This window comes from Lepisosteus platostomus, chromosome 7 (assembly GCF_059453375.1).
Source record: "Lepisosteus platostomus isolate fLepPlt1 chromosome 7, fLepPlt1.hap1, whole genome shotgun sequence".
NCBI lineage: Eukaryota > Metazoa > Chordata > Actinopteri > Semionotiformes > Lepisosteidae > Lepisosteus > Lepisosteus platostomus.
This window is the reverse complement of record NC_142617.1, coordinates 13,345,870-13,373,793: the sequence shown is the minus strand read 5'-3', so window position 1 is coordinate 13,373,793 and position 27,924 is coordinate 13,345,870. Positions and strand designations below refer to the sequence as shown.

Here is a 27,924-nt window from a genome sequence, read left to right as displayed (position 1 = left end):
TGCAATATAATATGTTTTATTTTCAGTTTCTGTGCACATCCATACAGTTTTGTTTATACTGTATATTTCAGTTGTGTGTAAATCACTGCTGTTACACAACCAAGGAGGAGATTTTTGAAGAAACAAAAAAACGGAAAATGGCCTAAAGGTGGCACTCCCAAAGTAAGGCTGCTAAGAACATTTTCTCAATACATGTCGTCCTCTTGCCACCTTTTACCTACCAATCATCTGTCATTTGTCCTTTGCAACTGCAAATCAAGCTCAGCTGGTTCTACAAGGAAAGAACTCTTCTGAACTCTTCAAGTGGAATGCAGGAGAAAAATCAGTTTTCTCTTTCCTGTATTAGAGCATTAAGAAAATTTAAGAGGTCTTGAGAGGTGTCTTATCCTGTCTTTCACACTTTCTGTGGTGTGTTGCTCTCACTTGACTTGTCCATTAAAGGCTCCTTGACAGCTTTGATGGCTTCAAGGCTTTTTTCCTTTGTCTCCATTTCTGCCTGTTTTTCTTTCTCTTCCTTGAGAGATTTTAAGTTTCTCAATATCAAAAACACCATCAGGAAGCACAAAAAGGCACCAATTTCAAAAAATACCTGAAGTCCAAGATACCTAGAAGACAAAATTTCAGGGAGAAAAATAATTAATAGCTATATATTTTTCTACAGAAGAAGACAATTTACTTGTTCTATTCTGCAACACAGTTGCTCATTTAGGAGTTTAGTATAGATGTACTTTCCATGCAGTGTGAAGGCTCTTACCTGTGCCTAAAAAGATCCAAGTCATAATAGTGGCAAGAAGTTTTCTTTTGGCAGTTTTTCCCCCAAAGAATACATGTTGTGTCAATGGCACTTCCATACAAAACAGGACCAGGCATCCAAGCTTCAAGAACAGATGATAAGTTAGTACTATTTCTTTAAGAAACAGTATAGCAAAACTGAGAATACCCTTTTTACCATGTTGGATGATTAAAGGAAATTGAATATTTAAAGATATTTTTTTATTCAGTGAAATTATACAGTACTTAGGTATTTGCTTTCAAAAATACTAACTGTAATTAGGCCATCTGCTGTCCTATGGATGGAATAAAAAATCCATAAACTCATGAACTTCATCAGAAAAATGCCAGTTACAGTACTGTTTACATAGTGTCTGCCTGAGACTGATTAATTGATTCATTGATCCATGCGTGTTTTAAGTGCATAAGACATGCTTTCTTCCTCTCACTGCATGCTAAATCAGTCATTGATTTTCTTGGGGTGGGAATTTACAATATATACACACACAGAAACTAAAGAATGAAATTAAACCTTATGTAGGGGCCATTCCAAACCATCTCATGTCCTAACCTGTCTTATAGTTATCTTTTCTATCTAGTGTCTATCCTATACACTAGTCGGTGACATGGTTCAACTTTGCTTATCCTAGTTACAGAGCATGAAGCTCATAAACAAAACCTTCAGACATGTCATTGCTTGCTTTGTTTGTCAAGGGAGCCAAAAAGTAGAGACTCTGCTCTATAATCTAAAACACTTTCCCTAAAAAAATGAGGAGAAACTCTACGTCAAATTCCTAACACTTTCTCCTATGTCTTTTCTGCTTCTTCTACTTAGGTTGAGTGAACATCTCTTTTAAATGGTAAAAACATATTCATCGTCATGCTTAAAATCATGGAGATTTATTGATCTGCCCATAAGGAATGTTGAATTGCAACAATTTACCAGTTTGTATTTTCTTCCTATGAAGAGCACCACATAACTTGTCCATGCAGATCATATTTCCTCAGTATGAAAAACCGACATCAAAAACAACCAGTTGTTCTTGGCAGCAATTTCATTTTTTTAAACAACTCTTCCTTTCTTACTCACCCAGCACTCTGAAAAGCATAAACTGAATCCCAAGAGCCAAGGATTTGTCTTCTGGTGGAACTGTCCTGTACAAGACATGACACATTGGTAGACATGAGCAAGATTTGAAATCACGGGAATCGTGTATCTACAGAATGCTACTGTACATAATATATAGAAAAACTGGCAGCAACAGCAGCTATCGAAAGTTATAGGCATAAGTAAGTCTCCTTGAAGTTGATCTCTTGGGATGGGAGTGAATTATGATTAGATTTTGTAAAATTAGCCTTAAATAAGGAGAAGGTTTCCAATTCACCTTGCTAAAGTCAAGGCATATTAATACTTGTATTTCATCATTAACAGCATTTTAGATAATACATTCAAATAATAGTTTCTTAATTAAAAGTGAGATTTAACTTCTCCCTTCAAAAAAAAATAAATAAATCTATCCTTTGAAGGAACTGAAATTGTAGGAGAATTGATCTGGCAAAATGTTCTTACTTTTCTGTCATAAAAGAAGGTTTACCTTTCATGCAGGAGCCTGTATGTTTTGCTGTTTTGATAAGGACTTGGCAGCATTGCACAAGAATAAAGGAATAATTACACTGTTTTAAGTTGCAACAGCCTTACAGACAATCAATCAATTAGAGATGTAGGTTATTTGTGGGCTATACTGGGATTGGTAGGAGAAATGACTGGCATGGTACAATAACACTGAAAAGCTCTCTAGGTCTTGCATGACCATGACACATTGCTTTTCAGACAGTCTTTCTTTTTTTCATGCTGTACTTGTTTTGTTTTTACTGAGTTAAACTAGGTTTTCTCCTCTCATCATGCCTATCTTTTTCTCTAATCATTCCTCTTTCATATTCTTCGTGTGCTATGATGTACTTTTAAGTACATATCATATTCTGCAACCTTAAACTTAATATTTATAAGCACAGAAAGAAACAGAATACAAAAAAGTTAAGTTCAATTCTCAAAATAGCACCACTTTCAGTAATGACTGCAATAGTTTAAAAACTATTAAAGAATACCTTAACACCATCATGAAGGATGGAGTCTGAGAGAATGATGCCACAAAGCCTGTTAAGGCTGATAATATCATGAAAGGAATGAAGAAATTAGAGCAGTTTGTCCCACATGAGCCTGGATATGCATAGTCTTTCGAAGGATGCACGGAGATGCAGGTACAGCCAGAGTAATTCTGTTACAAGACAGAGAAAATTGCAGTACAGTATGTTGCAAAATGAAAGGAAGGTCACAGACAAAATTGTAATTAAGTGGTAACTTCTTTTTTTGTATTATCTATGAGTTAAAAAAAAAAACATAATCAATCTTCTCATTCCAATCAACACTGTGTCCAGACAAGCCTGAATGCTTGATGATAACTTTCATTATGTAAAAGAAAGTGTACAAATTTTGTAAGCCCACAAAGGTATTTTTGTGTACCTTTTCAGAGCAAAATGAATACAAGCAGACCATTTGTAAATGATTGTAGTGACTCTGTAGAAGGTCATATTGTATTTGCAATCCTCTGAGAAGTTCTGTTATTGTACTTAATTCTTGATTATGTGATTCTTGCTTAAAACTGTCAAAATGATGCTCCCATATTTCAGGTTAATGTGTTCTTTCATGCTATCATGCTTTTTCATTATAAGAAAAAGTGAGGGCGGTGCAGTGGCTCTGTGGCTAAGGATCTGCTCCTGTGGCTAGAAGGCTGCTGGTTCATATCCCACAGCTGGCAGAGGAATCCTACTCCGTTGGGCCCCTGAGCAAGGCCCTTAACCCCAACAGCTCCAGGGGCGCCATATAAATGGCTGAACCTATGCTCTGACCCCAAGCTTCTCTCCCTGTTTGTGTGTCTCATGTAGAGCGAGTTGGGGTATGCGAAAAAGACAAATTCCTAATACAATAAATTTTATAGGGCCAATAAAGTGGTCTTATCTTGTGCAAAAGATCAGATGTTTATCTTTTATTATGATCAATAGGTTCATCAACATGTTGGTATAAAAGAGAAAACTGAATACTTTCAGTGAGAGGTAGGAGATTTTACAGGAAATATTAATACATGGAAAGAATTGTCTGCAAATACTTTATGGAACATGACGAAAGACGTGTTTGCTACTTTGAGGACCTTTAATTAATAACAATGTTTAGACAGTATTTTTGCTAAATTCAGCGGGGTTGGCAGTTCCCGTGATTTCCTGTGTCATTATAAAAGAAGACACCGTGCAGATTGTTTATGAGGAGTTAGCCATTTTGCAGGGAAACAAAAGTTAAAGAGGTTCTTTTTCATGGGCAGCATGATAGCACAATGGTTAGTATTGCTGTCTTGCAGCATTGAGTCCCTCGCTTCAGTTCCTGAGGTGCTATCTGCATGGCCTATGTATGTTGTCCCCATTTTAGGGGGGTTTACTCTGGGTGTGATTTGGCTTCTGAGAAAATTCACCCTGGTACTGTATGAGTGTCTTGTGTTTTTGTCTGAGTGTGCTCTGCGATGGACTAGCATCCTATCCAGGGTGCATCCTGCCTTGTGTTTGTAGCTTGCCTCTGGCTCCCCTGCAACCCTGTATTGGAATAAGCAGTCAGAAAATGGATCAAATGGAAAGATGGTTCATTTTCTGTGTTGGTTAGGAATTCTGTTCCATATGGATCTTTTTATGAGCAATGCTACACTTGGCTGTATTGTCTGAAAGAGAGCGCTTGGTGTGGCTAGGAGTTGTGTAGATCCTACCCTGTTAAAATCTCATAAATGATTGATGACAAACCAGATGACAAGTAATAGATTAACAGAAACAAGAAAAGAAAGGTGGTATTATTAAATAGTGTATCTATAAACATGAAAACTGCCGCTGAAGAATCAGCTTGCACCACACAGGAACTAAACAGTTTCTCTAAAAAAGAGAATGGTTCCATCATTCAAAACAGCAATGCTGATACTTACTAATACTTTCAGTCCTTCTGTGTCCATATTTATAGTCCTGCAGCCAGCATGACAAGGTGACCGGTATTCCACACCATTGGAACCACACACAGGATTAAATGCATGTTCTTGGCAGGAGCAATTACTGAAGCATGTTGACATGGATCCCTGCTCATTACTGAAAAAGCAGAAGTTATTAAAAGTGTGTTACAAGGTCTGGCTATGCTCACAAAGAGTTGTACTACCCAAGGTCCACTTACTTTACATGATTAATGTCACTATACGACAGCTTAGAAATATGTCTAGGAATCTACTTTGATATACTGTATACAGTATCAATCGGCTATAAAAAGATGTTGAAAAACATTAGATACTTTATACTGGTCTGGGCCCATTATCTGATTGATTTAATTTGAAATTACTTTGGAGAATAAAAAAACAGGCCTACAGCCCTCAATAAACCCATTATAAGCCATATATAAACCATATAAGCCATTATAACCTTTCAGATTTATATTAAATTGAAATGCATTTTTTATTGTTCTTACCACACCTGTGTACATTTCTACAATGTCATATATAGTACATAGTAAGCTTGGGTTTTGCCTGCAAATAACTTAATGTCTTTTATTTAGAGCGCATTTTCATAGGGCTCAGTTCATAAATTTAATATAAAAAGTGTTTTTAAAACATTTCCATTTTAGTTTCTTGAGAAAAGTCTTATGGTGTAGAAAAAGCAATTCAATCCAAGGAAAACATGTTAACAAAATGACTAAGAATTTTTCAATATTAACAATGAGAGAGTACTAAGTTGTTACAGCCAGGGATTTGAACTTTTCAGTGAAAAGTGTTTAAAGACAATAAAACATTACACAACAATGTGGCGGGTCTTGATAAAGCATAAAGCTTCAGAATGTTGATGCAGCTAGAAGAATCACACTAACAAGAAGTCAGAAGTAATGTTATTAAAAACAAAATAAAAAAGTAGAAATTCTGTTTATGTCAGTATATACAGTAGGATATGCATAATGTATATAGTCCCTTGTTACACTGATAAGCTAATAAAACATTTCTTTTGCCATCTTGTTTCTGCTTTTAACATTCTTTTGGGGATTAGAATCATAACATAAATGTATATTTTTAAGATATTATCAAGTTGCTGTTGCAAGCAGTGTTAATAGTCTAAATGGCATTCTGCAATCTGGACTCAATTACTGATACAACGTCCCAGTTCAGTGAATAGGGACACTGTGCTGTAAGACAGATATTAAAAGTCCTAATTGAACTAAGGCCAGTGTCCTGGCTTAATTCCACTTAGTTACTATAGTGTACCTACATCTTACATTTAACATAATTTATCATTTCAATGGGTAATGTGTCAAATGGCTGCTGAATATCACCCAAATGTGTGTTACAATTGAGTGATCCATCAAAGACATGTAGATGCTTTTGAAATTCTTGTACATGGAAATTTGTATTAATACAAATACAGTACATAAAGCACAAGTATTTACAGTATTATTAATGTATTATTTTGAAAACTTCTTTTCATATGCAAAGCATTAACTATATGCACTGTATTCTAAAAGAGAAAATGTGAGATTGTGCTGATTAGAGCCACTGGATTCAGACTGGAAAATAAACTACAACAGGCTGAAAACTCTTTACCTTTTGGGATAAATACCATCCACTTTTTGAGTTGGACATCCAAGGAAGAGCAAGGGGATGGCCAGCAGGACACAAGAAAACACAGCAAAGGTGCTCATCAAAGCTGAGGTCTTCACAGACATGCGCAGCCTCTTCATGATTGCTCCCCCAGCAACAATCCCCAACACTGCACAAGGTATATTTATGCCACCTGATGGAGGGAAACACAGAAACATTCTCAATGTTCACTTTCCATATTGCTGTATTTATAGCCATGACTTTAAGCATTCACAGGGACACTTACAGACGGGACAAGGGTTTTGAAATTGTCTTTAACTGCTATTAATTTTTGAATTTTTGAATTTTTAACTGTTTAATTTTTGAATCACAAATTCTTTTGTTATATCCATCTGATTTGTAAACCATGCAACAGCACATGGGGAGGGAGCAGTGAGAGAGTGCAGGCAGGTTTATCTGACCTGCCCACCTTCAAGCCATTTGTCTTTTAACAGGCCACTACTAGCAGCACAGCCCCATAGTAAGCTGTTTTCTGCATCTATGACAAGCATGTCCCTGTCTAACAGCACACGTGCCTGCAATCACAGAGCTCAACCTGCTCTTGAATCCCAAATTCCAAGAAAATATTGTAAAAATTAAACATTTCAGATGAAAATTTCCACACGCAGATCATTGTTCCTGCTATCAATCAGGCCATGCTGCTAATTTGTTTGTGAGAATCATTGTATTAGAGTATCATTTTATTTGCATGTCCCATCACACTGTGTCCTGGTGAATAAAAGGGCAATTATAACCTTACAAAATTTGTATTGTCATCCTTTTATAGTTTAAAACCCACAATCCTGAACAAATGACTGGATTTTCTTGTTAGTAATTTTCTCAGAGGGTTAGTCTGTCAGTGCTTCTGCTAATTACAAATCACAAATCCAATATTCAGCTACTGTACAGATGCAGCCATTCAAAATGAGCAGGCGATACCGCATTATTTTCCGGTGCGGTTTACGCAGTCTACCGCGAGTTACCGTAAATTCTCGTATAGTACCTCAAGTAAAATAATAGTATCCGGAATTTCCGCAAGGTGGAGCTAATAAAGCTCAACCTCTCATGTTTGAGCTGTCGCCATCAAAGTCTTTAATGAAGATATTACTAATAGTATTAATAATGAATGACCTTGGACAAGCTGTAAACTCAAAGTATTGCCCTGTTCCACATTTTTTTTTAATTGACCGTCTTTGTAAAAGTAACACCACATCATTTCCCAATCACGCATTTGTTTCCAATCAAGCAAAGTACAGTAATTTTTGAGAATCTCCGATTCACCATGCCTTTCACATGCTCATAAAAGAGATTGATTTAGGAATATAAACATATTACTGTATGCAAACTGTACTGTATACAGTATGTATGTGTATATTTAATGTCTTTACTGTACCCGTTTAAGTATTGAATATTTATATGGAATTTTACCACTGAAGGGAAATCTTAGTAGCTGAGCATAAAAAGCATAGGAGCATACTGTAAAGCGTGTGAAGGCCATAAACGATATTAATTTTGGAACATAAACATACAGTATATGGCTGGTCTCGGTACTTTAAAGAAAAAATACACATCAGTATTCCATTTCTCCCTAAACATTTTAAGCATCGAAGTCTTTAACTAACGTGATACCGGAGTCAACTAGTATACTTTTAGAATTTGATTAAAAGGGAATATAATATCGAATCGCGTATCTAAAGAAATTAATAACACTATAATTATATTCATTGTATTGTATTGTATACCACATGCTTTTTTTCTACCTAATGGAAACCCTCTATCAAACACTGGGTCTGCATTACCTTGTAATGGGTGGGTAAGGTGTACAGTTTCCCTTATTCACAAATCATATCTTTCTGCTTACCTATCATCATGTTTGCAAATGATGCTGTTTTGGTGAACTGCTTCTCCAGAAACTTCGCCATGAATGTAGCCAGTCCTGCTACCATGGCAGACAGATTTACCTGTGCCAAAACCACCAGCAGGTATATGGGATTTCTAAGAGTCCTCAGCATTATTTTTGGGAAACCTGTTGCAGAAAGAGAATTACATCTAAAATTAAGCTCAAAGGACTGTGAAAATTAATCAGTGGGTTCAACACACATGAACAAATTGTAAGTTAATTTAAAAAAGGAATGTCCACTTATAATGACTTGTACAATGGATCCCTTTGAGTTCTAGCATTTATGCTTGTGAAAAGAATTATTTTATCTTTTATAATATGCCAAAGTCTGAACTAGTTCTGTCTTGACATACAGACTCATGAAACAGCTAGAGAAACCACCACCCAAAACATTAGCACAGCAGTTATGAGTCATAAATCTAAAATTGATCTTTGTTGCCTGACAAAAAAACACAGGGGTTGAACCTTCTGTCATCTAGTTCTAAAGTATATGTTCTATATGTTCCACAAATGCTAGACGTAAAAACATATTTAATGAGCCAAATATGGGAAACATCGTGTAACGTATTTGCCTCCTGTTAATCAGATTTGTAGAGTGTGCAGTGCAGATATGCATGGTTCATTAATAAGATGGTCCCAGGGAACATGGAGAATGTATTGACCTAAACTTAGAAGAAATTATCTGCAAAACACTACAAAAATCCAATGTTTTACATAAGATTTGTAATGCTTAAATATTTTAAATGATTTATTCTCTTTCAGAAGTGAAATCGTCATTGCTTTTCTTCACTAACATTGTTACCAGCATACTTACTGTACCTTTATAATACTGTCCATCTTACTGTATATTTCCATAATTGTTTACAATCACTTATTCTTTATGTACAGCACAAGTGTCTCCGCGTGCCATTTGCCATTTCAAACACACCAGGGTATACATTTCCTATGGTTGCATACTATTTACTGTACATAATTTTTCACTTTGTGAAACAACTTACTTTTCATGAATTCTGGAAGTGAAAGTTCTTTGAGTGGGTCAGATCTGGAGTTCTTTTCCTGAACTGAATTTCTTGTTTCCATGGTGCTCTCTGTAGATTGCTTTAAAAGAGATGTACATTGTGAATCTTCACAAACATTTTGATCAAATAATCAATTCTTGTGATGCAGTAAGATGTTTTCTTAATGGGGAAACACTGTGTTTCTGAGTCACTGGAAATTCAGCTGCATTACACAACTACTGTAATGTATTAATATTAATGTATTTGCCCTACTTGGCAATTGCTAGTCTTGTAGTATGTATCTGAACATGTGTCACAGTATGTATATTAGCATAACAAGACAATTACTACCATGATTCTAAATTGTATTATGTTTGAAACAAAACATTATTCTTGCCAAATTTGTGATGTGTGCTTTAAAGGTGAATGTCTTGCATGACTGAAAATGCTAATTTAATTCACCATTAGCAATAAATAAATAATAAATTATTCTGTCAACAGAATCATAAAATCTAATGTGTAGAAACAAGCTCCATGATGAGTGATGTTTTATTCCTCACCTGTTACATGGGGTGAATGTTCATTTATTTACAGTATAATGCTATCTTTTAACAATAAGGCTATGTCTTTTTCAGTGTTATCTTAAATAGTCCCAATATTATTCCACAAATACAAAATAGGGATTTGCTATTTAATGAAAATATTTTTTATTTAAAAAAATTGACCCTATAAAATTAGCATTTAATTAGCATTTCTCAGATTAATACTATTCCAAGAGGCATTCATAAATACTTCAATAATTCCATTTCTTATAATTATATCTGTCACATATCTCAAAACACGTTTGTATTACTCATAATTGTATTTTTTATATCTTCAGTGAAAATGCCATTGTTACAAACAATGAAAGCCCATTTTTTCCAGCCCATTTCTCCGTGGAGAATTGTGTTAATTCAATTGTTAAATTCCCATTTGTTATAGAACCAGCAAAAGTGGGAAGGAAACTGTAATTCCCAGCAAAGAGAACAATGAGAACAATACAAAAGAGAAGCTTGCAGGATGCACTCTACCTTTCTGCTTAGATTCCTATTGACCTCAATGACTAAAACCTTCAAGTCATGCTTTAAAAATATTCTAATTCGGAAGAAGGGAATTTGTTTCTCTGGCTGAAGAGAGCATGTGGCTCTGGACATTAAGTGCTTGACCACCAAAAGAAACTAGGGCTGCTTTCAAACAGGCCATTGTGTGCAAAAACATAATAACTAAAACCTACTGTATTTAGCTCTGGAATTTTTCAGGGACTACATTTCAATTTTACTAAAAACAACATTAGATACAGTATCTGTGCTGTAGGAAGCCATCCCACCTCTGTATAAGATAAGATCATATCACATATCACATATCACATATCACATATCATGTATGAGATAAGATCACTTTATTGGCCATAAACTGCACAATTTCTTGTATTAGGAATTTGTCTTTGTTTTTTGTCTTTTTGCTCTCCATGAGACATTTCTGGTGTTGTAAAATAAAACAACTTAGAACATTTTGAATAAATGATATGAACTCAATTTCGTAAATCAATTATTTTCCCAGGACTAGGAGATACTGTACACAGTAGCAAAACCGAGGATCACTCCCATTCACTTTACTGAGATAATAGCAATGCTTTTCATTGGGTGGATAAAATTTCTGATACAAATTCTTTTTTTTGGGTGATTTACAGTAAGTAACATTAATAACCATAGTTAAAATCATTGGTTTGATTGTAACTTGCCCATTTGTCAAGAGCATCACAGTATAATCTTGGGTCAGACATGTCCTCTTTAGTATTATTACAATATTTTTTCACTTCTGCACTTGAAATCCTTATCTAAGTGAGACGTATTTTTATTCCTTCATTATTGTCTACAGAATAGGATATAAAAATGTTTCCAGTTCCTAGCAACTTAACCTTGTCTCTTTCCGGAAGCAACTGAAACAAACTGAACACTTTGAAAGTTAAAAGTAGACTTTAATTTTTCAAATTCTTTTTTAAATTGGAACCATGGGAATGTTCACTCAAAACAACACTTTGGTATTTGGCTTCTGAACAAGACAAGAAGACAACAATTCTTGTTGGTCTTGCCTTGCTCACCTGGTGTATACCTTTAAGGTTATCATAACCCTTCAGGAAATGAACAGCTTTTAATGGGTTATCTTAGATTTGGGACATTCACTAAACTGCTAAGAAATTAGTTTCAATTTTTTTCTACATTTTCTGTTTAGTTCTCACAGTTAGTATCAAAAACAGATTTCTTTAAATTTTGGCAGTGATGTAAAAATTACACAATAATTTGGCAACATTCAGACTAATAAAATACTTCTGATGTCAAAGACCTTGATGCAGAGAGATGAAGGTGTCATTTTCATGGAATTATGCCCATAGACAGAACGGCAAGTTTCAACAAAGTCAAATAAGCTTCGTGTTCTTGATGGCATTGTACTGTATATCACACCATTTCCTAATAGTTCCATTCATACAGCATTAACTTTCTGACTCGGATGAAGAAAGCCTAAATTAACCTTGTCAAAACTCTTCCAAAACAAGTGCTATATACATTTTTTAATGTATAAGAAAAATGATTGTAAAAGAATAAACTAATTAGTCTGGTGGGCAGAAATACTGTACTTTAATCAAAGGAATCTGAAAAACCAAAGCAGAACACAACTTTTCCTCCTTGCAGTGTTGTTAAGAGCGACTTTGAACATAAAAATCCATTGAAAGCAGAGATTTTATGAAGAGTTAACATTAGGTACACTCCAAATTTCCTTGAAAAATAACTAATCTTTGGGACAATGCATATTGCTAAATGCCCACACACGTATGAGATTAATTATAGATAATAATAACAAAACACTACACTAGGATGGTAAATGACCTTACAGTATATTCTTGGATAGCATTATGTTGCCTTTATATAGCATAATTAGCCTTCCAATTGTTTCCAATAGTGTAACGTAATTAACAATAACGTCATCTGTGCAATTAAGGACAGTTGTTAAATTGAAGCTGAATCGCTAATGCAACTGAGATAAAGTTTATGAATATCCATTTTCTTTACAGTGCTACATAACAGTAACTATAATACTAATACATCTGTAGCATGAAACCATAATAAATTTAAGGGGTTTCTTCCCACAGTCTATCGATTTACAGGTAAGCTAATTGGCTTCAGGGAAAATTAGCCCTGGTGTGAGTGTGTGTTTGTGACTGTGTCTGTGTGTGCCATCCCCTGCAACCACGAATTGGAAGAAGCCGTAAGAAAATGGAGAAGAGATAAAACAGTTTCATTAATAACAAAAAATATAATTGTTTGCATGGCAGCTTCATCAAAGCACAAGCTTGTCATGGTAAATGTTCTGTTCTATGGTTGTTGGCATTCAAACACATGATGCTCTCACCTCTTCGGGCATCTCACGTGGGAAAAAGAAATATGGGATGCATGCCAGGGCAAGCAGACACGCAGCCAGTAAGAAGCCCAGCCACCATGCACCCACCCATCTGGGATCATCATTTTTTAAAACTATTTTATCTGGAAAAAAAAAGAGAAGTATCAAAAGAATCTTTCTGTGTCCCCACTGTGAACATTTCTTACATAAGTTTTTTTTTTTTCACCTGCGCTTATCTTTCCATTTGTTTATGTTATGTGAATGACTCATTACTAAAATCACAGGCCACTTAAATATGCAGCCCAAACATACCATTTGCATTTAAATTACTACCAATTACTCAAGGTGTGCCCATTGGTGTTTAATTCATAACTTTAATTCATAAGTTTAGAAACAATGTGGACAGAAATACTTTTTTAAATTGCCGAAATGAACTTGATGAATCCCTTTTCTGGAATACTTTTTGGAATTAAACTTCTACCAGAGTGAGATCTCTTTACAAGTAAGAATGTCATCACCCTTAGAAAGGAAGTCAACACATGTATTGTATGCAGATATAATGCGGGACTTTTAATGACCAATGAGACTATTAAACTCCCTTGTGACACCATCATTTGTTACAGTATTATTGTTATCAACAGTTGGACAGAGTTGCAGGATACTTTATCCCTAGGTTAATGTGCTTTTGGAATGATTACTCTGATTTTTTATGCTTTATTTTGTAAAGACAGTGTGCTTTCAAGGTAGTGCAGAGTGTTCATGATAGTATGCCCAGTGCTTCAGTGAGACAGAGCTCTTGACTTGTATACAGTGAAAATGCAGAAGTAAGAATTTTTGATATTGTTCATATATAAAAGTTATTTATGGGTTCTGCTACAGTATGTATAGCATTATAGATTCATGATTATAGTATCTTGAAACAAAATTGAATATTATACATAATATTTCAGTTGCCTATGATTGTTTATAAATAGCCCGGTATACCCCAGTATTTAGAGTGGTTTTTGAGTGAACTTGTCTTTGGTTTGTCTTTTGCACTAAGAATCCAGAGAAATGTTTTAGGTTTGTATTCTTTCCTGTTAATGAATAACTGCAGACACCGAACATACTGTATCACATACAGACCTCGTTATGGTAGGGTTAACAATGAATACCAATGATCATGCATTTTGGACAGTGCCATATACAGTACAGTATAAATAGTTGTCTTGGACCACAAATGTTCATTATAAAATTCCATTAATGAATGCCTCCCTTCTAAGGCAAGAACATTATTTACTAGATAACGATCTCAGTGTAAATAATCCCTGCATCTAGAATCAGAAAGATAATTTTAATCTTTCCATTTGCTTGTTTTCTGCATTTGCTTACCAAAGGGAATCTTGTCAATATCCACATAGATACGGAGCATGAAGGATCCTAACAAAAAGGCTACAGCTGGCCCAATAACTGTGATGGCAAAGAGTATTCCTGTGAAGGAAGAATAAAACAACAAACGTTTAATCAAGTTGTATTTTTCCTGAAATTTTATTTAAACTACTATTAATAGTTTAGTTACTACAGTAGGTCAAACTCAAATTTAGATTTAGAAGAGACATGATTCAAAAAGTTTTTGATGTAACTTGTCTGTCTAAGGAGAATGACTACCTATCCATAAAAATAAGATTGTTGTAAACATCCCCTTTTCCCTTTAATGAGCTTCTGCAGGGGTGAAGAGAGGGCAAAGAGGGGGATGCAAAAATGATGTACAATGAGTAAGAGCTAAGAGGGAGTGGGTGAGATTAGATCTCCAACACTTTTGGTTAAAATTCCATGTAATGCAGATTAACTATTAATGAAAACCATAAACTGAAACTTAAATTATAAAACAAGTGTGACTACTATGTGTTTTGCAAGCATTAAAAAAAGAAGATTAGACTTCACGATTAACAGAAGACTTTAGTTTCTTAGTCTTTGCATACACACACACAAAAATACACAGTATAACTGTATCAATGTAAAACTGGGAATTTCATTAAATCCTAAAATATTTAACATGTGACTGTGGTATATAAAGCAGGTTTTTGGGATATCTAGGCATTTGTGCACCTCTTGATTAAATATGTGCATATTTCATGTGAAATCTATGGTTTCTTGTCATATATTTGCATATACAGTATATATGTTAAAAAATATATAAGGTTTGAATGGAAAACAACAAAAAATGTATGTACTGTTTACACATTACATCTAATCATTTTTATGTTTCATTTTGTATTCTGAATTTCACAATATATTTTACACAAAAATGTTGGAATTTGCACGCACCAATGTACAATGGGGAATTCCTTTTGCTTGCGTAGTCATCTATATAAGAGATACCAAACGGTTGTATTGGTACGCCACCAATTCCCAATAGCAGCTGGCCAAGAAACATAATAGGCAGGACCTTCTCATGGCCAATCTCCTTCCTTGCAGAGCAGTTGTGATGAGGTTGTTCCATATGTGAGGATCCTGCATCCAGTTGACAGATATCTGTGCTGTTGTTGTCGTGGTCTGCAGAAAAAAAAAGTTTAAGTTTATTGTTTGTAGGAAGGTTCTGCAGCCATATTAAAATGAAGATTAGTTATTGAACAACTGTATCACATTTCTTGGATTTCACTCAGTAATGAAATGTAAAAGCAGATGTTTTCGATGTTTATTTAATTTTCAAACCTTGCTGCATGTTCACCCACAAAAGTAATCCATTTTACCTGACATTTATGCACTGTGGGTGGAAATAGCACTAACAGGTTGAGTAATCTTAAACAGAACAGACTCATTTATAATCTATTTTGCTGGAGTCCTTATCTTATTTCTCCACAGTAAATTGAAGGATAATATTTTCATCAAGGAGCTTCTCATGTTGAATGTTAGCCTTATGATATAGAACATTGAAAAGAGCAAATAACTTCAGAATACTACAATAAAAGATTCAAAGAGAAACTGATTTTTACATATAATAAAGTGAGAAATAGAGAAATAGATTTAAAATTATTTCTGTTTAACAGTTATGCCTCAATCATGAAATAATCATGAAATAGAATTCTAAAGACCACTTTAATATCATTATCCTAAAGCCAAGACAGAGCAATCTGATAACACTAAAAATATTGCACTTCCTGAAGTCCAACATAGTACAATAAGTGCCTTAGTTCTGAGTGAGGTGAAAATAAGTTTATTGTTTTCTAATCTTTCATGCTTTATATCTTCAAACAAGCCTTCATTGTTTGCCTTTTCTGTTTCCTCAGTACCTGTGCTGTGCATTTAAGAAAAAAGCACTGTACAGTAGTTAATGTCAACATATTTAAAAAGAAACACCCACTGCAGTTAATATGTCAGTGTATTAGAAAAAAAAAGAAACACCTCTTTATAGGGTAAATAAACATATTCAGCTGAGAGTTTCAAAGTTCATTCTAGTACAGTAACCTGTGAGAAAACAAATGACTAACACAGCACAAGCAGTGCTTTAACTCACTATTAATGGATTGGTCATACTCGTAACGTTCAGTGATTAGATGCGGTAAGGCCATCAGAATCCCAGCCAAGCTGGCAATACAAGCACCACCTCCAATGAACCGTGGTCTGTGCACTCTGCTTCCAAAGAAGCTAACGAATACAATCAGCACTGTATTCCCCACCTGAAATGGAAAAACACATCGAACATTAAGGCATTTGGTGGAAAATGTAGACTTGGATCTACTGCCACTGCAATATCCTATTGCTTGATCGGGAAGCAGTGAGGGTCAGACTTCCTCTTCCATAAGGTCAGGCAGCTGTCCCTCAAACAAAGCATTTTAAAGCTAAAAACAACTAAAGACTTGTTCCTCAATCGTGTTACGACAGTTTGTCTTATGAACAGTAGTTGTATCAGGAGGATTAGTTCTATTCACTTCCGTAGGAGGAAAAGTATCACATGATTTATGTCTGAAGTCAATAAATAATTCTGCAGTGCACTGCTATTACAATCCATTAATCAATGAAAATGTTATTTAAGCTTTACAGTATTTTTTAAAATTATTTGGTACAGTGCACCTAAGATAAAGTATATATACTGTACATCTATACTTACTTCATTAAAGGAAGCCAAAAGGCCTGATGTCTGGCTGGAAAGTCCATATCTCTTTTCAATTGTGGAGATGGAACTCTTTAGATAACCTGAGACCAGAAGCTGGGCTAGCTGAAGAAGTCCATGGCAGAAGACAAAAACCTGTAATACAAATGGAACAGGTTGAATAATAATAATAATAATAATAATAATAATAATAATAATAATAATAATAATAATAATTGCTTACACTTATATAGCGCTTTTCTGGACACTCCACTCAAAGCGCTTTACAGGTAATGGGGACTCCCCTCCACCACCACCAATGTGCAGCATCCACCTCTTCCCTGCTTTTTAACATTACCACTAATGCACCCTCACCAATTGCCACGCTTGCTCCTGCTGCTCTGTGGGGTGAGCTGACATTGGTGTGGCAGCCAGCCACTGATCTATCCAGTACTCAGCACTGGTTGCCATTGACAGCAATTTGACAGACCTGGTGACCTGGATCACCTGGAGACTATTACCTCTCCTCCTCAGGCGGGATATTTAAGGGCTTCTCTGACTCTTCTCAGAGATACAGTATATTACAGAGTTTTATCTTTGAGCTTTCCTAGCTTTCTTTCTCTTCCATGCTTTGTTGGAATTCTGACCTCGGCTTTGATCCTACCTTGTTCAGGATCATGCCTCGGCTCAGTATCTCTACCTAGCTTAATTTGGCCTAGAGCGTGTCATGCTTAAATCTTGTCTTACAGATTTCCCCATTGTTCTTTGGACTGTGTTTTATGATTTCACTGGCCTGACCCCCACCTGCTCAACCATGAATTTGACCAGCACTGCTTCCCAGAGTCCCTAGCCTGCTGTAGGACCCGTCTGCTTGTGCGCAGCACTGCTCTGTTCTCTTGCCAGCGTGCTGCCTGCAGTGCCCTAAGTCTCATCTGCCTTTCATGCAGCAAGTGGGTGCAGCTACCACTGAGCAATGTATTGAGAATGTACAGTAGTATATCACACAAGGCATACACATTGTAAGTGCAATTTGAAATGCATCTGTTGAAACTCACTATGTTAAAAGCAGCTTTTGATGACCTCATTTCTCTTACAGTGCATTCAAACACTCTGCTACATTTTTTTTATTAAATGCGAAAGAAATGTAAGCAACACAGTCCTTGAGAAAAATCAACACATTTCACCATTACATGTTTCTGTAAGAAAAAAATATTTTTGCATATCTGTTACCAGTTAAACCATAAATTATTGCAGCCACTGTTTGAATCATTTTACTTCAGGTCACTTGATGCACTCCTTGAGTGTATTAAGAGCACCATTTTGTGGCGAATTTATTTTATTTTTATTTGTGCACCAGATGTTTGCTCTGTTTATGCTACATTAAATCTTGAGGAAAATACAGACGTGTACATTAATACAATGTGTGCAGAACAGTAAAGGGTGGCAGAAGCCGTATTAGAAAACTATTTTTAAGTGTCTGCTGAAAAAAAATAATCCTCTAAGAAACACATGAAAACAATCGAAAATTTAAAAAGGAAGTTTAGTGACGTCATGAGTTCTTGTCTGTGTTTCAACAACTCGGGGAAAGGTAATACTGACTAAGCTTATTTCATTTAAATAATATTTCCTATGAGTCAAACATCCCAATTCTCTTAAACCACAATCTGCCATGTTGTTTTAAGATTCCAGTTTTAATAGTTTTTTTCCTTAAAATTACAGTTGATTTGCAAAACAATCATTAGAAATACAAGATACTCAGATGAAGTCCCTTTGCTACTGTACATTATTTAATTGACATATGGTAAAATGTTTGACCTCTTAGCAACTAAATAATGTAACAATGAAGAAGTGTTTCCTGTTACACATAAAGTGCCAAGTCTAAACCTTGAGCTCGTTTAGTGTTTGTTCCCTTTTCAAGAGGATCATGGAGAAGTAATGCATTTTCTAGTTATGAAAAATTCTAACGCACACACTAATATGAGACTAAAAGTACTACTTCTTCTTTGAATCCTGATTAAAATATGATCATTTGCATTGCTAAACAGATTTTTGGGATGTTCTGCTTTCTAAGACAATTTGCCTTGCTTTCAATGTACTTCTTTGGCCCTTAGAATAGTCAGGGAAGTATGTTAGATTGTTCATGATTATTTTCAATGTAATAGATATGTTTTGTCAATTATCTTTTTCTCTAATGAAAAATTGAAGTATTTATAATCCTTTAAAAAGGTATTGACAAAGTCTGCACAACGGACCTCTACAAGATCAACTGAAGAACATCATCTGGAGGCTACAGAAGGTTCTGAGGGTCTAGAATGAGCTACCCCTGCACATTGAGCATTTTTAGTTTTGATCCTTGAATCAATCACTGACCAGCAAACAAAATAGCTAGATGGGACACATTTCTATATTCGTATTGCCTTATTGCCATATTTATCACCTGAAGACACTGTCACTAAAATTACGATTTCATGTCAGTGGTACCTTAATGTGTAAATTTACACTGCAGGAGCAGAGGCTTTCCATTTTTTATCATTTCCCCCTTCAACAATGTGTTACTAAGATCAAAAGATTTTCTGGCATAAACAATTCTAATGTTTATTTCTGGGCAGGAAACACAGTGTAAAACCTGCAGCATATAAAGCCTTGAAAATCAGAGAATGGTACTGCAGCTTCAGATCAATGAAGATTTTTTATTCCACTGATATACTGTTTAGTTTTGGTTAAGTAATATATTGACAGGAATATGGAAAGAGAAGGTGTCTTGAGTTACGTACTAGAACTGTACAGTATCTTTCTTCAGTAAGAAAATAGGTATTTAGATTAATCTCTTCTGATAAGTTTCTGTAACTATGATTGCGAGGTCAATAAAAGTCTAAACAGAAAACTGTCCTTCAAGAATCAACAGGCCACACAGAACTGATGATCCTGCACAAAAATGATTTTCAGGAAATAATAACAAAAATACGTATGCATGCTTTCAATGATGCAAAACACATGGCTTCCCTTCCTTGTCTTATAGTATCAGGTTTCTGGGAAAGGACACCTACATCTGGAGAATTTCCAAGCACAAGCTGAATTTCCCATATATAGTTGTGAGAAAAAGTTTGTGAACCGTTGATTGTTTCATATGGATTTCTGCATGAATGGCTCCTAAAATGTGATCTGATCTTCAGCTATGCCATAATAATAAATAAAGACAGTCTTATTTAACAAACAACACACACAACATTTTACATTGCCATATCTTACATTTAAGGAACCATCCAGATAATTATAAAGGGTTCGCAACTTTTTTCTCACAACTGTACATTTATTTAATTGGATATTTACCTGCAATTTTGAATCCAAGACAGAAACAAAATAAGTAACAAGAAACATTATGGTATCTTACTTTATTTATTGCCAGTGATTTGATATGTGCATCTTCTTAAAATTAACTCTTACGTGTAGACTCTAACATTTCACTGTTTGTTGGAAATGTTAATCCATACACTGTATACTATTTGTTAAACAGACCTTATAAACTACAGTACATAAAAATCTCAAACATATATGCAAAAATATGGTTAAAGTGGAGTTTTTTAAAGCAAGCCTAATGTACTTCACTTTGCAAAATATAATACCACATTTTATGTAAGACAGTATTTCCCATTAAGAAATTTAATGCTTTTCTTGACTCACAAAGAAGCACAGTTTTAACAAGAGCTTCTAATCATTTTAATACGTGTCATCTCGTAAATATTTAAATAATTTGTTACCACGAACATGGCATTTAGGACAGCTGTTGTTTTAAACATAAAAGCTAAGCACTATAAATATGCTTTTATCTTAAGTATGACACGACTAGCTCTAAAAGTAGATTTTTGTGTACAGTAAGAATTAAATGTATTTTTAGTATAGTGAAATAGAATAAGCACAATATTTTCACTGTTCTCTAATAATATAGAAATATTTATCTAGCAATGATTTAATTCTAGATTATTTATCCAATAAAGGGTCACTGGATAGATTGAGCCTATCCCGGCAAGCAACATGATCTTGATCAGGATACACCCTGGATAGGACATCATCCCACCATACAGAAAGATCACAGACACACTCACTTCAGAGTTAATTTTCCCAGCAACTAATCAACCCATCAGTATGTTTTTGGACTATAACAGGAAACCAGAGCACCTGGACAAAAACGTATCTGAGCATGGGGAGAAGATACAAATTGTATATGGGAAATAAACCCAGGGTCCAGCACTACAAGGCAGCAATGTTAACTGCGTGCAACCTGATTTCAAAGCATACAGTATAAAAGAAAACCTTAAACACAAATTGCTAATCTGGACTTCCTTATACAGTATTTCCCATTACGAAACAAGTTAGTGACTTATACAGCGACTCATACTTATACTTATACAGTGACATAGTGACTGTTATACAATGGACAGCAGAATGAGAGCAGTTTTAGTAGTATCTTACAAAAAAAGTACACACAGTTAAACACAGTCATGCTGAAAACTCTCCTCAACGATTTCAAATTAATTGCAGCCCTGCATTCAGCTCAAGAAGAACTAAATCTGCAAGTTATTTTCCCAGCGTATTTACCCCTTAGGGGGTGGGTTTCTCAAAATCAAAATAAGCTGTATTCACAGATCTTACAACAGCCCGACTCCACAAAAAAAGTCATGCAAGTGAAGAGGAAGGATTCAAAATTGGGGTGTGTACTGTAAGTGTGCTACCAAAGTTTGTTAACAATGAACTAATCGTTTTCCATTCCTATTGCAGCAAGAATAGAAAGAGTGTCAGTAATGTTATATTGTCAAACTGGTTGGCTCATATTTAGAACAGTTTTGCTCCACCTAAACAGAATTAGGGTACTATATACCTATAATATTATATCATGGAGTACCCTATATACTAGGGTACTCTATAATATTCTATATTATAGAGTGAGATTCCAATGTTGTTACCTTTTTAGCATTAAATGAGATCACTCACACTTCCTGTGCTCCCAAAAGCTAAATTTTTATACTCTACCTTTATACTGTAAAATGGATTTCTCCATCGTGTCGTTGGTCTTCTTTGGTCAGCAGGGCTGCTACTCTGGGGGTTTTCAGCAGTCATGTTGTCAACCTTTTCTTCAATCAAAACAACAAAAGGAAAGAATGAGTTTGGACATCTGTTTGCCCTGTGTGGATATTGCTTATCTTTGTACTTTGCACCCTCTCACAGCCTTCAAAGAAAGTAAAATGGCCTAAAATGATTAACTCCAGAGTGGAACACATAATCCAAACTGTTCAGTTGAACTTATGTCTTTGCATGGCTTAGTCCTAAAGAGCATCCCTTAGGAAGGTGGCAAAGTGGTAAATTTGCTATTCTATTATGCCTAAAGTAGGCATTTTATGCCAAAATTAAAAAAAAAATCAATTTACTAATCAATTAAAAATAACAATTCATTATTTGCATTTAAGGTAGAAGAGCCAGCATATGTTCAAACTGGCATATTACAAAAATCTCTCCAGCCAGTTAAAATTAGGCATTTTACCTTTATATTTAGTTAGCACATTATGTTTCAAATCGAAAACAAATTTCACTTGTTATTTGATTCCAGTGACATCATAGTTTCTTTCTTACTCAGTGCCTTCAAGGCTTCTTACACAACACCTGTGAAAGATTGCACGCTATCCTTTTACACCTATGCATGCATTTTACAATTTTAGACGCTTTACATGCACATGCACCATAAAAGGAGAATGTGTCTAAAACATTAAATGCATTATTATTTAAACGCTTTCTAATTAAATCACATTCAGCTGTAAGATGAAGCAGTTTACTTCTAAAGAAAGTGGATTACAGTATGTGTTCTAAAAGTAATGGGGTTTAATATCAATTCAATATACAGTGGTAATGAATGAAATGTATATTTGATCACGTTTACTATCTCTGTGCAATGAAATCATCTCCAAAAGCAAAAAAAATAAAAACATATGGTAATTCTGGTTTTAAATACAACTGGAAAATTATACTCTTTGAACTTTTAGTAACTCTCTGGATATTTTACCTGATTTAGATATATGGTAAGGGAGCAACTGTTTTAATTTGTAATACAATATATGTCTATCCTTGTTTCTTGAGGCTTTGATTTACCTTACATTCTGTTCAATCATCATTTTACTGTTACAAATAACAAATAAAATATATGATCTATTTAAAATAAATAGAAAACAATGTTTTTGTTCTTGTAAAATGTTCTCATGGCATTCATATAGGGTATACAAGATTTTAAGTTATACAAAATAAAGCTTATATGACCTAACAACAGGCAGAATTAGCAATTTACAATGACATTTATCCTTCCGTGGATTTCTCAGTGTTGAGCATCATAATGAGTTGCTGCAGAATCAGATTGTTATTCATAAACCAATGGCAAAACTCTTTCAATAGTTGCTCAGGACAGATAGCACCCATTTAGAAAAAGAGAGACAAAACTGAATCAAGTAATCATAGGCCTAAAAGTATAACAATACAGTAGTTCTATCACATGTAATAGTATGGACATGATCATGACACCTAAACTAGAGGTTCAGCTGTATGGCAATACAGTATGATTCAAGGAGATCATAAACATGGATTTAGACCAGGCAGATCTTGCCTAACTAAGAACTAAAGCAAGTCCTTGGAACATACAGTACTGTAGTTACAAGTCAGTAAAGTAGTTAATTACAAAGCAAAACAGCGGGTACATACAGGTAGCAAAAACAGTGTTTATGCTGACAGATCAATTTCATATTTCTGACAATGAAGGGAAGCAATCGACATCAAACAGTCTATTTAGCATTTAAAATAATAGCTACTGCATAGTCTATATACAGTACTTAAAACTTTAATTCAAGGGATGCTATATTAAAATTGAACAAAGCACAATTAAGACCTTATTTAGACAATTGTGTTCAATTTCCATCTCCACAGTACAAAATAGTGAAGAGTGCTCTAGATTCAAAGATTAATAATACACATTCCCACCTAAAGGAATATCCTATTCTGACAGAAGTAACAATATCAGTGGTTCCCAACTCTGGTCCTTGAGGAACACTGTGCCTGACAGATTTCATTTCTACAGTAAGTCTCCAGTGTTAATCAATGACTTTATCTGATTGTTTACACTGTACTTTTAACTATTTTTTTCAGTCAGTCCTGAGAGTCAAAACCTCCCTTCTTTCGGGGTACTATTTCCAATAACCCTAGCATACAGTGCATTATGCTGCCTCTTCTAAGTGTGGCCTTATTTCTGACCCAGCTACTTGATGTACTCATTGATAAATTTATGATGAACAGAAACAGGTGAGAAAGACATTTTATCAGTCATTCCCACAGTAAGCATTTTTTCCCTCTGCATAGGTCCAATAGGTTACGTTTCAAGCAACTTTCAAACTGTTCTCAAATTAAGAAATTTGTATAGGGTTGATACGATAATAATAAATCCCATTTGACCTTTTAGGAACTTAAAGCAAATTTATAGTAGATGACCAATGGCATCTTCTCATTTGTAACTTTTTTTTTGTTCTCATGGTTTTCCAAATGGAGTAACTCATGTACTTTGAGCCAATTAAAAAGTGTGACAAAATTCATAAAGGCTTTTAAAAATTCAGGGCAAGAGATTAAGGATCAAAGGTTCAAGGATAAAAAATTACCTTTAGGCAATAAACATTAATTGAGTTCAAAAGTTATTTTTAAATGTTTACTTGATTCATTTTTAACTTGATGCAGAGATAAGAAAGCGGCATTAATTAGATAAAAAACAACCATTACTGTATGTTAATTGAATGTGAGTAATCTAATCCTTAAGGATATCTGCAATTTACCCTGAAGTTATTTGTAGAAAGTAACCTTTTCTATTTTATAAATGCAATAAAAATGGTTCTTATCCATTGTAAGGTGTAATTTTACCATTTTTAAACTCACGTGTGGCCATTTTGTAAAGCAGAAGTAGAAAACAAGGTAATCTTATTTGGAAGTTGGTAGCATGATAACATCTTCAAGTTATTTATAGAAATGATAAAAGAGAGGTTTATGTCAATTCATTTCCTAAATTCAATCTCTGGCAAATTCTTATAGAGTGTATAAGACTCTACAGCAAAGAAAGATGAGTCAGTTAACTGAGAAATTATCAATTAAACAATGTGCACCTTCAATTCATGTTCACTTGGAGAGAGAACCCTTGAAAGGAAAGAGAGCTAAGAATTAAGTGAAAATCCAAGCCAGTGAAATGGATAAACCTTTGTAATTAGGGGCAAAAGTTAAACTGATATCCAACATGGTGAAATTGATGGGAAAGGCATGGGAGAGGATTAAGTGACTTCACTTCATCAGATTTATCAGCCATTTCTCTTGCAGTTTCTAGAGCATTTGCTATGAAGATCATCAGGAAAAAGAAATCAATCTGGTGATCTAGGGTCATACATCAACACATATACTGTAATACCATACAACCAATAGCAGGTTTTCTTCCCATTTCTGCTGACCTAATTGAACTGAACATCAGCTTATTTGCACCAATACTGTAACACTTTTCAAAAGGCTTCAGATGATGATTTTAGACCCCTAGAAAAATGTATTCTAGCAGCAGTGGAGATGTGCACTTACAGTATGGCATAAAGTAATATGTTCATGAAAGAGCAAGAACTGACGAGGTGTAAATCTGGTTATATCCTCGAGAAGAGAACCCTTCAGAACTGTCTCAATACACAGTGACAGGCGATTCTGGGTCAGAACACAGTGTCAGCGACTTTGCAGTACATGCTTCATGAGTAAATGCAACATCTCACTTGTAATAATAGAAGACCTCCACTGTTGACTATTACTGAGAAAAGCAAAGCTGATATTTAGAAACAATAGAAACAATATCAAGAGAAATAATAATAGAAAACCAGCACTGAATGGTACTGTACGTGGGTTATATAGAATAGAAAGTCAACAGCCGGAGTTCTTTTCTAGTGCAGGTTTTGTACTTTTTGCATTATTTGAGAAACTAATTACCTAAACTCATTTTTAAATGTTTAAGCACAAATATATTACTAAACAGGCTGTGAAAAAACATATCTCATTCTTTAAAAATGTAGAACACATAAAGAAAACTGAATCTTTCCCACATAAGTGAGCCTGGATCCATAGTTATAGTGAAATCTTTTTTAAAGTAAATTTCAGTCAGACAAACAGGAGGAAGAAACCAATGAACTAGAAGCAAAATGTGTGCCACAGAAAGTGCTATAACGGTAAATAATATATTGAAGTGAAACTTTAAAGCTTAAAGATTAACTAATTTGCTGAATTACAGTATATATTATATCTGCATTTGTGTGGTTGCTGGTTTATAAGCTATGCTTAAGGAGAAAAGAGATTTTCCTTTTTCATGAAAACAAATGCAAACATCAGCTTGTAAAACAAGTGATTGGTTAACACTTACAGCTGTGCATTGTGCAGACATAAATAATTACATTTTCTTTACAATTTATTGGTGTAAAGAACAAATGTTTCAGTTTCTACTGCTACACTCTTATAAAGAACAGATACAGTATGTGATTTCACTATTACCATAATGAATTTACCAATAATAGTAATAGCAAGAAACTTACAGTAGTTGACGAAAACCCTTTTTGGATAATGCAATCTTCAGACTCTTACAAGAAGGAATTCCAAAATGAACTCTGAAGAGAAGCAGGAGGTTTATTGCTCAAAAGAGGAAATGGGCGGGACAAAGCATTTACATGGAATTTGAGCTACTTTCTACTACATTTTCCTAAAACACATAATGTCTTTCAGTCATGCAATCATTTTATGATCATACTTTCTCTGCCAGCCATATGGTGATATGGTTTGTATGTTTGCATTTTTACTCTTATGTCTTACAAATCATTGCAATATATTTGCAATAAAGTTTGTGGGAGCATTAGCATTCTATCTAAATTCAAAATTAAGTTTGGATTGTATGTATTTTGCTTCAAAATGTTAGTTTCAATCATCATTTTTTAAACAATGTATTTACAGCTTTGAAGACACATCTAAGCTTGTTTAAAATCACTCTGCAAGAAAACTAAGAAAACACTCTTAGTATATAAAAAACTTTATTTCACTTCCAGAAGAGGTTCCTCATTTTCCTACTCTGCTCTTCACGTTGAATCATGCTGAACATGCAATTTTGTAATTTACAGTGAGACATTTAACCTCAAATTAAAACCATTTGATGAATGCCAGGGATTGAGGAATTCAAATTCTTTTTACAAGTGCCATATAAAGTCATGTGTTTGTTCAGACAGAAATATATCAGGGTATACTGTATTTCCAATAACAACAAAAAACACCTTAGGCCAAGGGATTAACTGCTTCATGCTGGATCCCTAAGACATTAACATAGGACTCAAGAAATGTTACAAATGAGAGTGTACACCTCATGATTATCTAGCTAAGTTGATTTCTACGATCTGTTTTATTGTTGTTGGCTCATTATATTGTTTTTGCTGAAAGAAAACAACATATTAGCTTTTTCAACATGGCTGGGTAGTTTGTGCCAGACTCTCCAAACCAGTTTTTGTGTTAAACCGTCCCATCTGTTCCCAACTTTAAATACATGTCCTCATAGTTTTCATTTCTATTTCAGGGTTTGTATTTCCTTGTTGTTTCTAGATTCTAAAGAGGTCCATTGGCTTTGACTCGACTCAATGCCATTGAAGATTTTAAATACTTCACATCAGATCCCTTTATAAATGGTTCTGTTTAAGTAATGGACTGTCTTTGTGTTCCTTTTTGTTAGTAATTAAACATTTAAAAGGCTCTGGAAGTGATATGGGTTCAGAATGGAAGAATGGAAGCGTACAGATACAGGCCTTATTGAAGAAAAAAATCTGTTTTATTGCAAATGCATAAGAAAGGGATGCACAGTTTCTTATGAACTTAAGAAAACTTATGACCTGAATATCGTGAGGATATTTTGGGTGGTCTGGAAGTAAGAGGTGTACTGTACTGTATATTGCAAAATCAATGTGTGATTGCACTCATTTGCTT

General features: G+C 34.6%; 1 protein-coding gene across 2 annotated transcripts; it reads right to left on the bottom strand.

The window, feature by feature from the left end:
* Positions 1-26,594, bottom strand: slco2b1 (solute carrier organic anion transporter family, member 2B1). Of its 2 annotated transcripts, none has more exons than XM_088639370.1 (15): positions 26,499-26,594; positions 21,904-22,004; positions 16,894-17,031; positions 16,300-16,462; positions 15,111-15,338; positions 14,175-14,273; positions 12,816-12,946; positions 9,369-9,468; positions 8,332-8,496; positions 6,435-6,624; positions 4,788-4,944; positions 2,878-3,047; positions 1,862-1,926; positions 755-875; positions 1-605 (listed from the first exon to the last, which is right to left on the bottom strand). In XM_088639370.1, the coding sequence occupies exons 2-15, from the start codon at positions 21,988-21,990 to the stop codon at positions 395-397; spliced, it is 2,025 nt and encodes a 674-aa protein (XP_088495496.1). In that variant the 5' UTR covers positions 21,991-22,004; positions 26,499-26,594; the 3' UTR covers positions 1-394. The 2 variants fall into 2 exon arrangements, with proteins under 2 accessions (XP_088495496.1, XP_088495497.1); XM_088639371.1 differs by having other exon boundaries at positions 21,904-21,999; positions 26,499-26,557.
* Positions 26,595-27,924: the final 1,330 nt, after the last annotated feature.